At 36.0% G+C, this 12,231-nt stretch overlaps 1 protein-coding gene across 3 annotated transcripts in view; it reads left to right on the top strand.

Moving 5' to 3' along the window:
• The window catches only part of Akt3 (AKT serine/threonine kinase 3), a 256,790-nt gene that overhangs the window by 120,270 nt on the left and 124,289 nt on the right, over nucleotides 1-12,231 (top strand). For all 3 annotated transcript variants that reach the window (XM_052737751.1, XM_052737752.1, XM_052737753.1), the window contains one exon: nucleotides 7,276-7,401. In XM_052737751.1, the coding sequence (XP_052593711.1) occupies nucleotides 7,276-7,401 (126 nt within the window). The remainder of the gene's footprint in view (nucleotides 1-7,275; nucleotides 7,402-12,231) is intronic.

Below are 12,231 nucleotides of genomic sequence, written 5' to 3'. Positions count from 1 at the left end.
GAGTACTGCGGGAGAGAGTTTATGGGAAGATGTAAGTTTTGTCTTTGCTGAAAGGTGCCAGGATGTGGCAGGGTCCTGTGCTGTTGTTCCCTTTGGGGGAGGGTTCCAAGTAGGCACAGAGTCAATGACACAGACTCTGGGAAAATGTTGAAACAACAAGCTCAGTTTATTCAGGAAGAGGCAAGTGTTACATACCCTCCACCCCACCCTGGGGAAAGGTCTGATGAATATGCATCTGCTGGTATGACATGGCTGCCTCTCATTGGTCCAGGTCATCTCTAAATCATGTCTTAGCTGCTGTTGCTAAGCCCCTTAGGCAGACCCAGGTTGGCTCTCAGAAAGTATCTTATTACTGGTTGGGCCGACTGTTCCTCAGGCCTGTTAGGGATGAGTCATCCCACACCAGACCCCCTTTTTTTTTAATATATAAAAGCATTTATTAGAATTGAATGTGTGTGTGTGTGTGTGTGTGTGTGTGTGTGTGTGTGTTTGCATGTGCACATGCCCACACATGTATGCATGAATGCATGAACAAGTATGAGAGTGAGTACCCATGAATGGAGGTGAACACACATTTGTGTGCATGTGAGTGTGGAAGTCAACTGCCTTTTCCTACCACTCTCTGCCTTATATACTCAAACCTAGAGCCTGCTGGTTCTGCTAGTTCAGCCATGCTGGGATCACAGCCTGACATTTCTGTAGGTTCTGGGGACCGGAACTCTGGTGGTCAGGTTTGCACAGCAAGTGCTTTTGCCTGCTGAACCATCTTCCCAGCTCCTAGAAAGTCTTAAATTTAATGTTTATCAGTTCATAAAGACCAGGTGGCGTGTGACTAGGACTTGGGAGGCTAAAGCTAGAGGATTGCTTGAGCTCTGTTCAGGACAAGCCTGGGAAGGTCAGGGAAATCCCATTAATAAAGGAAATAAGTTGTGAAAGCTGTGAGACTTCTGTTTACCTTTCTGCTGTTTTATCTTTGTCTTAAAGAAGGGTTATGATTTGAACTAATGCTGTTAGTTAGACATTCCATATTGCATAATTTTTTCTTTTTCCTTTTTTGTTAATAACAGTGTTTCAGGGCTAGAGATAACTATTCTGTGTTGAAAAGCATGCATTGCTCTTGAGAGGATTGGAGTTTGATTCTCAGCACCTCTGTCAGGCTGCTCCCAACTACCTGTTTCCGGCTCTAGGGGATCTATCACCCTCTTCTGGACTCTATGGGTACCTCCACTCACCATGCATGTACCTTCCCCCCTTATGGATTAAAATAATAAAAATTAAAATTAAAAAAAGTCTTATATACCTGTCACCAGTTCAAAAGACCTTTTTTGGTTGATGATATACATTTATTAATGTTTTGTGATTATATGAATATTTCTGTATAAGTACAGTGCTGATTATAAATTATATTAGTTAGTGGTGGCTCCATTTATTAACAAAATGTAGTACTTAATGTATGCCAAGAAATATTTCAAGAGTTTCTATATTATGTCCTTACATAATTTGAGTAGGCACAGTGATGATTCTCCTTTTCCAATTGAGATGTGGACAGGGTAAATTCTTAGTTTAGTGATGTAATCACAATTCACATCTAAGTTGTGTGCCCCCAGAGTCTTGCTCCAAACCATTACATTATAGTGTTTTACTTAGAGATTTTTTTTCCTCTTTGGAAACAGTTGCACTGTGTAACTCAGGATGGCCTCAAACACACAATCCTGCCTCAGCCTCCAGATTATAAATTACAAGTGTGTACTACTATGCCTAGCCACTGAGAGAATCATGAAATAGGGTATATATTTTAAAAAGTCCAAAAAAAAATCCCTGAAGCCTAGCTTGAGAATTTTGATTAGCTTTTTAATTTTTGATACATCAAGTAGGAATGTCCACTGGAAACTTAAACAGCAATATCACATGTATATCTTAATAATTTAAGTTTATTCATTGTTAGTAATTAGGGTCTTTAATTTCTATGGAGGAAATAGGGAAAACTCATGTCCCATCCTATGTTATAAGTAGCATATTCTTAGTATGATGATTTTGTATAATTGAATTCTAAATGATTGTTTTATGAGATTTGTGAAAATAGTGCTATAATATCAAATATTTGAGCTGGATTGCATCTGTATTTGTTTTAATAAGGTCAGAATTATTTTATCTAGTTATTATTCTATATTATTAGGCTAGTCCATGTTAGCATACACTGTTGAAGATAGGTTTCTAGTACATGAGTATTTATGCAGTGTTCTCCACTGGCACATCTTTCATCTTGTGTCTAACTTTCTGCTTCTCATAGCCTAGAGCTATTATCAGGTTCTTCAATACAACCTAACCTTAAGACAGAATCAGATATTTACCATCCTGTTTCATTTTTAAGAGGAGAAGCCTTGATTATGTATAAGCATCTTTTCCAGTTAGATATCTGAACAAATATAGACATCTCCAGGAAATGCAGATCAGAAGCTATTGGAACATTGAATCTGATTTAGGTCCAGGCACATATGCTCCTAATTCCTACTTTGGTACTTTCTGATGCCTTCAGCTTTTAAAAATGACAGTGATGATTCTCAACAAAGTACTAATGAATAATGAAATAAGGTTTATATGTGTGAATTTAAAATGAAGATATCAAATGATGAAATTTGACGCTAGATGGAGCAACTTTAACTTTGGGAGATCCTGAATTGAATGTATATCTCCCTTCCCCCAGTATGGTTCATTTGAATAGGATGTCAGATTTTAGGTGGAAAATCTGTAATATGCATTGAAACAACCCGAGAGCTAAAACAAAATAGCATTTATATTGTTTTTTACATAGTGACAGTCTACTCAAAACTGGATTATTTGTTATAATACAAGAAATAAATTATTAAATAATAAGAAAGTTGGCAGAGACCCAACTCTAGAAGCATCATAAATTAGAACTCAGAACTCTCAAAAAAAAACCAAAAAAACAAACAAACAATTTTCTTTCAAACCTACAAATACACAAATAGAATTCTCTCGCTTATAAGAATGGTTTGGAGCTTTTCCTTTGCATTTACAAGAAATTGAGTCTGGATCCTTCTCTCTTATGCTAAAATCATAATAGATCATTAGATTTATTTTTTGTGGTTGTTGTATAGCCAAATCTTTGATTATAGTACATAAGAGTGGTCTTTAATTCCTTAGGGTTGGTACATTAAATAATAAAAGTGATGACTTACAATAACAGAAAATTTTCTGTCATAGTTGCAGAGACCAGAACATAGAAAACAAGACATGAACAGGGTTATTCTTCCTTCAAAGGCTCTAGGACAAAATTTGTTCTTTATTTCTTCTAGTTTCTGGAGGCTCCAGGTATTTCCTAGCTTGTGCTGAATCTCCTGTCATTGCCCCCATGGTCACCTGCCTCCTCCTCTGCTCCATATGTCTTGTTTACTCCTCTGTCAAATCTGTTCTTCTAAGAGCATTTTAAACTTGGTATGGGGCTCCACCAGATAATCCAGGAGAAGCTGTTCTAGAAATCTGTACTCTCTTTGCCTCTCTGGGAACATGAGATGATACTGTCTTCTGTTGTGTAAGGCAATATTCACAAGTTCCAGAGATTGGGATTTATACCTCTTTTGAAAATCTATCATTTAGCTCATTGCAGAACCCCAAAATACCAGAATCCTTTTTGGGAAATTGGAAGACCATACATTTTGGGAAATTGGAATTGTGGTCCTATAATACTGATAATAAAACTGAGAAACCCTGTTGCCTAATAGCGTAGTTATAGTAAAAGTCATTACTTATGTGGTTGTGGTGATTTTGGTATAAACAAATCTTTGCAGTTGATTGTGCAAATAAATACCATAATTATATATAATGTATAATTCTTGATAACAATTTGATGAGTATTAGCTTATATTTTTTCTCTACTATGCTTTTAATCTATTTTAGAGTCACTTCTACTTAATTAAAAAATGCATTCTGTAAACTAGTACACTTTGTTCGACCAAGAGTAACTTGTGTTTATTTATCCTGGCTTTCAGTTGCATCATTTCTTCTTGATGTAATCTTACTGTTTTGTTCATTGTAATCCCAGGAGTAATAGGCTACACACATATGTTATACACACAGGCACAGGGATTAGGTATGTGGTAGACTGTATGATCTAGAATGTACGGTAGAAAATGTTTACATAGTGACAAAATTGCCTAAGGACATATAACAGAGAACACCTCTGACAATAGGCAAAGCCTGACTCTGTGTGTTGGTAACAGTGGATTTCAAAGTAGATATAACCTCTATTCAAAGAGGGTAAGAAAGAAGTAAATGCACAGGGAATAGTAGCTAATAACAGGAAAATGCTGTGCTGGAAATGTTATCCCTGTGTTCCTACAGTGTTTTTTGAAGGTTTACCAGGAGAATTCCTCCAAAATTTGAATGCATGTTAGTGACTGTCCACAGAAAAATTTCTTGTTGCTTTTTTTTTGACATTTTGTTTCAATCATAAAGAAGCTGTCTCCTAAATTAATTGAAATCTATGAGCGTAAATACAAAAGAAAGATAACTTGGTTTTAATGTATTGAGTATGAGCTCAAATGCAGGTTCTATCTGTAAAAGTAAGATTATGGAGGCTAGGAAAGATGGCTTAGTCTGTACAGTACTTGATGTACAAACAAAAGGACCTGAGGTGCTGTGGTTCAGACCTGTAATCCCAGTGGCTAAGTGTAGAGGGCATCAGGTATGTGTGTGTGTGTGTTGAAATTTCTTTCATCTACCTATATACATGTGTCAAATATTTATATATGCATCTTTCACTTATTTAATAGGACTATTAGTCAAGTGATAGTAAGTAGAGGGTACTAGAGTATATCACTGCAAGTAAACAAAGATTGGTAGTATTTGCTAGGATTATGAAAATTGAGCTCCAAGAGCAAAGATTAGAATTTTGAAAATATGTTCACTATCATGAGCTTTAAAGCTTCCCAGTACTTTAAAAAAAGAGATTTTAAAAAATGAAATCGGTTAACAGTAACAAATATAACTAACTATATAAAGTGTTTCAACTGTGAAAGTTGAACTGCTTAAATCAGTAAACTAATATCTGTATGACTAATGCATGATTTTTTAAATTGTGTACAATGTACAAGAGTTATTCAAAGTGGAATCTGAGTAAATGGGCATTCATCTAACAGAGTGCATTGGTAAAGTTGCAAATTTCACATCACCGTTAATATTTTAGAAACTACCCCTTATGTTGAATTCTAGTATAGTAGTATTCAATACTACTGTTCTCTGAGCCAGCATGGTGGCATGTACTTGTAATCCTAGCACTGCCCTTAGCTATTTGAATAGTCTTCCCTTTTTCAGTTGCATTTCCCCCTTATATTTCAGCCAGAACAACATACCTTCATAGATTGAATGTATTAGTAGAAAATAAGCCCAATTACTTATAGTTAAGAGGTAGGTAGAAAAGCTATACAGTGCTGCTTTTCTTACTAAAAGACAGGTGTAGGCTTCAACTTGAGGTTCTTTCCCTTTCTAGTGCTAGGATTATAGGTACATGCCACCACACTGGCTCAGAAAATAGGTTTTTTAATGTATATATGTTACATTAAATGTAATGAGTTTTTATTTTTTGAGACAGGATCTCACTGTGTAGCACTGGCCGTCCTGGAACTTTCTCTCTGTAGACCAGGCTGGCTTTGAACTCACTGAGATCCATTTGCCTCTGCCTCTGCCTTCTGAGTGCTGGGATTTAAGGAATGTTCCACATGTCCATCAAGTTGTGTTAGTGTTAAAGTATAGAGCAATACTTTAGAGCAGAAGAATGATAAAAACCAATGAAATCAAACATAGGGAAGATTAATCTGGAGGTGGTTTGTTAGTAGAAGCTGTGATGAGTAGCCTGGAGAAAGCAGTTAAGAACAGTAGAGTGGATGTAAGGCAATAGCAGGCTAGTTTAGGTAAGGCTGGCAGAAGAGACTTCTTGGGAAGTCCATTCTGACTTAGCCACTGGTCCTATAAGGCATGACAGAGGTCAAATGCTATGTTTAAACTTGGTCAAAAGAAGAAGCTGCTTTGTAGCAAAAGTAAACTTTTCAGATTTTTGTAGTTGTGAGATTCAGCATTTGAGATTTAATATCAGACAGTCACATGATTCCCTCCTCCCCCTCCTCCTCCTCTGCTTTTTCTTCTTCCTCTTCCTCCCTTACTCACTCACTCTGTAACGCCCCCACCCCACCCCATTTTGCTTCGTAGCTCAGGAAGGCCTGGAGTTCATGGTGATGCTTCTGCTTCAGTCTCCCCAAGTACTGAGAAAGAAGTGGGAACTGCTGTGCCTGAGGTGCCATCATTAAGTTAGAATTATCTCCGCTGTTTCAAAGTTGAGCCTAGTTTGGTGGAGAGATAGGAGCAAATTTGTAAATCTAATAAAATGTACGTTTATCTACTGTTAGTCGTGCTCCATAATGGCTGTGTGTTGTATTTGTTTCTATATGTTAAGTTTGATGTGGTTTTGGGCTTTATTAGCTCATGTTCTTTCATCTTTGTGACTTGTCTATAGCATATGTAAAATGTTATTTTCCTAGAAAGAGGAAGTTAAGGTCAAGATTTAACAAGGAAATACACCCTATAATAATCCCATACCCTGGAGGCTGAGGCAAGAAGATTCAGAGTTTGAGGCCAGCTTGGGCTATATAGCAGTGAGACTCTGTCTTAAAAAAGAAAATGAATTAACTCTTTGCCCTTTTTTGAAAAACAAAAAGCAGTATTATTGGTCATGAAGATGGAATATGTGTTTCACACTCTGCTTATGATGTGTTTTTCCTTGAAATTCATAAACACTGTGGGTTTTTTACCAGGGCTTTCTGAGTGGCTGAATAGATGCTTTAACAACTATCTGATAAGATAAAAACCTGAACAAACTGTGTATTCAGATGAATGATTTTCTGAAGGAGTAATGGTGCAAATGAATAAAGTATGAAATTATTAAAAACAGCTTTTACTGAATCTTAATGATAGACTGACTTACTTTCTTTTATAAGTCAAATTAAAAGAAAATTTGCGGGAGGCAGAGCCAGGCGGATCTCTGTGAGTTCGAGGCCAGCCTGGACTACCAAGTGAGTTCCAGGAAAGGCTCAAAGCTACACAGAGAAACCCTGTCTCGAAAAACCAAAAAAAAAAAAAGAAAATTTGCCTCACTAAAATTTGGGAGGCCAATATTCAGGACATGTTATATCATAATTTATTTTCTAAACAAAAGTGACTTCATTTTTTTTTTGCATTAACATGTGTGCTTTCTTCATGTAGGAGAATATATAAAAAACTGGAGGCCAAGATATTTCCTTTTGAAGACAGATGGTTCATTCATAGGCTATAAAGAGAAACCTCAAGATGTGGACTTACCTTATCCCCTCAACAACTTTTCAGTGGCAAGTAAGTGTAAACAATTGTTAATTCACCTTGGGTCTATTTATTTGCATGGCTTTATGTGTCATGTATGTTAATGTATCTGAAAAAAATGCAAAAGTTTACATTTAATTGCAAAGAAATTACCAACTCTGTAAGAATTTTCCAACTCCTTAAGATAGAGACTTAAACTGTATGCAGTGCAATATAGTTTACTATTTTTCATATTTAGAGTTTGAATATGATAAGTATAATTGCTCAACTATATGCCTTATGTTTTTCACACAAGGACCTGTGATTTTGGTTGTAAGGTGTTATGCTACTTACTACATTTCCTTCCAGAATTCCCTGTCAAATGGTTGGTTGGTTGATTGAGTATATAACTGTTTTCTATTAGAAACCTTTTCTGGGATTATTTTATGTTTTTAGTCATATTTGTATTTCTTGTGAATATCTAACAAAATGCTCATAGTTTACTTAGAAATGTTGTCTTTGTTGAATTTGTTTACTGAAAGATGACTGTGATTATAACTGTTACTTTTATTCTCATTTTTATGTTATGATCAAGCTTTTAGATAATTTATCCTTACCGAGCCAATGAAAAGATCTTGCAATGTTAAACTAGAAGTAAAGCGTTTTCAAGTTAAAATTGGAGTATGTAAGAGCTAGGTGGAGTCTATAGTGTTAGAAATTTTAATTAGACAACCCCCTGTACTCTATTTCGGTTGGATGTTATTTGTTAGATATATTTGAAAAAAATAGGGAGAATTGAAGTTATGAACATAATTAAATAACCAAAGAAAAATCCTAGAAAATTTTCAGTATTACAAAATTCATTTTACCATAAAGGAACTTCAAACTTTTATTTTCAGTTTTAAAAATAAGCTTAAAAGAATATAGAATTACAAATAATTGAAGAATACTAACTTTATTTTATTTTTCTAAGTTTTTTATCTAAACATTTTTTATATGCAACATATTTTGATTGTGCCCTTTACCCTCCTGGGTATGTCTCTCAGATCCTCCCTGAGAATTAATTTTAAAACCCTCTGCATTCATGTCAGTGAATTTTCGTGTGGGGAATTTTTTATTTTTTTTTAAATGAAGCTCCCTATCATTATATGAATTATACATGCACATATATATGTACATGTATATTTATGTATTAAAGAAAACAGCCTTTTCCCCATCAAAGCATGTTCATTATATATTAATTGCTCTAGTAAGTAAGAAATTATTTAAATCATTTTGACAGTTGGAATAGTATCTTTTGAGTTTTTAAATTGCTTTAAGATACGCATTTTCAGCCTAAAGGTATTTTGGTTGAACATTTGCTTATTAAAGTGATAGAAATTATCTTTTAAACAATAGCTATGTCCTGCCTAAATAGTTTGTCCATTTTACTAGCAATTTTATTGGTTTGTCTGAAATAATTTCTAAGAGTACAGAAAAATCTCTATCTGCTGATCAAAATGCAGCATTTTTTGACCTTATGAAATTTCACACCCCAACAAGTTTTAAAGACATACTGTATGTCACAGTCTGCCAACATCTGCTCTAACACTTCCACTGGCAGAGGCTGAAATAAATGTGTACTTGTGGAGAGAGACCCTAGTTTGTGACTGACAGCTTCTCCACAAAATAAATAGCAGTTGACATCTGTAATTTTTACTTGCACAACCAAATACTTGTTGGTACTTGACTTTCACAGGTAAAGTTGTATTTGAACCCCTAATTTTCAGGATTCTTACCTTAGATCTTATCATGACTCCATTATTTAAATATTTTTATTTGTAAAGCTTTACTATAACCTTAAATTATATAAATAATTAAGGAAATAATACTTAATTGGAAGGATATGAGTGAAAGAAATGGCCCAGATTTCAACTTTGGCACGTGCTCTGAGTATGATTGGAAGCAGCAGATCATGTTTTTAAACTTTGATTGTAACATTTCCTTCATCAGCATACTGGACTTCTGTGTGCTGCTCTGTAAGGTGGAGTTTGAGCAGGCCCTTGACGATTAAGTAAATCAAGAGCTAATTCAGACAAAGCAGGAGGTATTAAAGGCAGAGAGTGACAATGCTTTTGAGGCATTAATGGAAAAAACCTGCACACCCTATTTTCTTTGGCCCATAGTTAGTTCCTCACTCACCTTGGCCCACATTAGAGTATTGTTCTCAAAGAGGCTGGAGAGATGGCTCTGCAGTTAATAGCATTTGTTGACTGTGGCTCACAGCCATCTGTAACTCTGGTTCAGGGGATCTGCGCCCTCTTCTGGCCCCTGTGGGCACCCTCATGCACATGACATATATTCAGGCAAGCAGATGCACACACATGCACATAAATAAAATAAATTTTAAAAATTAAAATACTTTAACTACCCTTAATATTTCTCAGACATGTAAAGAAATACTATATATCTCATTGATAGCTACAATTTGAGTCCCCTTTTTTTTCTACTAATTAAAAATATTCCTGTATGGACTGGCTTAGGAGGTGCATCAATTGGTTATCTGCTTTCTATGCTCATATAAGTCCTTGAGTTTGACTGTCCAGTGACCATATAAAACAGGTGCAGCATAACATGCCTTTATCTCAAGTCACCAGTGGCAGAGAAAGACTGCTTCATGGAGCTTATGGCTTGGCCGTCCAGCCTAATCTGTGCCATCTAGGTTTAGTGGGAGATTACCTCTAAAGTAGGGTGGAGAGTCATTGAGGAAGGTACTTGACATCTGACCTTCACATACAAGTGCTAATATGTACGTGTGTGTGGATTCACACATGAACATGTATACATCTATATGGACTTCAGTGCAATTTCACAGAAATAGGCTTTTTACTCATTTGAAAAAATTATAATATGAACTAGAAAGATTTAAAATTTTCTCCACTCTTCTATTTGATTTTCTTTCCTTCTTCATAACATTGTCCTGGTTAGAGGTATAACTTAGTGGTAGAGTACATGTTTAGCATTCATGAGACCCTGGGTTTGAGCCAAGTGGTGATGGCACACACCTTTAATCCTAGCACTTGGGAGGCAGAGCCAGGCGGATCTCTGTGAGTTCAAGTCCAACCGAGTCTACAAAGTGAGTTCCAGGACAGCCAGAGCTGTAACACAGAGAAACCCTGTCTTGAAAAAACAAAAAGAAAGGGGGAAAAAAAAGATCCTGGGTTTAGTCCCAGTATCTGGAAAAATAATTATCAAAGTCTGTTCTCACTGATTCCACTTCTTTTTTTTTCCTTTAAAGATTTATTTATTTTATGTATATGAGTGCTCTATCTTCATGTACACTTGCATGCCAGAAGAGGGCATCAGATCTCAGTATAGATGGTTGTGAGCCACCATGTGGTTGCTGTGAATTGAACTCAGTACCTCTGGAAGAACAGCCAGTGCTCTTAATCTCTGAGCCATCTCTCCAGCCCCTGACTGTACTTCTTAACTACTGTAATCTAACTTCTTTCCTTACCTATTTGATTAAAACTACTTTTGATGATTTCTCCAGTGGCCACCTCATTTCTAATGTCGGGGAGGGGGAGAAGTAAATATTGTTTTCTTCCTTTGTTGGGTTCATGGCTAAGGTCCCTATAAGCAGAAGACAGGTAAACAAAAGAAAAACATACATACACATTTGTTTAGCATTGATTTTTATCTAGACTTTGGAAACTAAGACTCAATGCAGACTTGTATGTTTTTGTGCTTTGGGTCCCCTACCAAAGTTTCATTTTGTAGCCCTGATTGGCTTGGAACTTGCTGTGTAGACTAGGCTAACTTCATACTGACAGAGATCTTGCTTCAGCATCCCCAAGGATGGGATTCAAGGCATATGGATTAATGAAGGAGTAGATAATCATGGGGAAATATGACTGGGAATATATGGGCTATAATAATGGTAATAGGCTGTGGAGAACTGAGCAAGGCCTCTTCTTGAAAACTTCAGAGATAAGGACGTTTTTATAAGAATAGGAAGGGTATTTGTTAAAGGAGGAACTAAGACCTGTTGCAAAGGAGAGTCAGCAAGTCTGTACTAGATTGATGACTTTTTCAGGAGAAATGGGTATGAGAACATGTCAAGTGACCTTTTTGCTTTACTTTTTCCTCAAATGCCAAGGTAATATACTTGGCTAAAATCCCTCATTAAACTTAAACTTAATTTTTAGTTTTAATTTGTTTCCTGGATTGGCATCGAGGCTGCATTTCATCTGCTGATCAAGATTTTAAGATGGTCTTTCCCTCTGTGCTGTAAGGTTTCTCTCTATCCTTGTGTTTTCCTTTGCATAGTGTATAATTTGTGTATAGTATAGTATTTAAGAAACTTCTGCCTCAGGATTTAACACTTTGTACATTACAGCTGGGTGGTCACATTGTTCCTGAATTTGTAGTTAAAAAACTGTCAGCCATATTCCTACTTTTTCATGTATTCAGACTAAGCTTTTCTCCTGAGAATTATGTTGTCACATTAATTTCACTATAAGTTATTGCCACCATAGATGTTTTATAGCCTTTACTTGTCCTAGGCTGTCTATTTTCCCTGGTTATTCAGTATTTCAGTTCTGCCTCTGCTTGGGCAGAAACCTGGATCCATTCCCCTTCTTTTCCTTTCCGTCACATTTTTACCACACTCTCAGTACATTTCTAGTTCTGCTGATTTTATTCTTATGTTTGAACCTATGAAGTAGGCTCATGCATAAGAATTTTAACTATTTTCCTGGAAGGGATCACTCTTTTAATCTCTGATACAGATTCTTAACTAGAATCTCTGCCTCTAGTTTGTGCCACTCATGTTCTTCCTTTACTTGTCTGTCAAAATGATATTTCTAAAATTATATCCTAACTATGCCATCCATCCTCCCATGA

Source organism: Peromyscus californicus, unplaced genomic scaffold, assembly GCF_007827085.1.
Source record: "Peromyscus californicus insignis strain IS unplaced genomic scaffold, ASM782708v3 Scaffold_14__1_contigs__length_90479793_seg_2, whole genome shotgun sequence".
Classification (NCBI taxonomy): Eukaryota; Metazoa; Chordata; class Mammalia; order Rodentia; family Cricetidae; genus Peromyscus; species Peromyscus californicus.
This window is presented reverse-complemented; position numbering and strand designations above follow the sequence as displayed.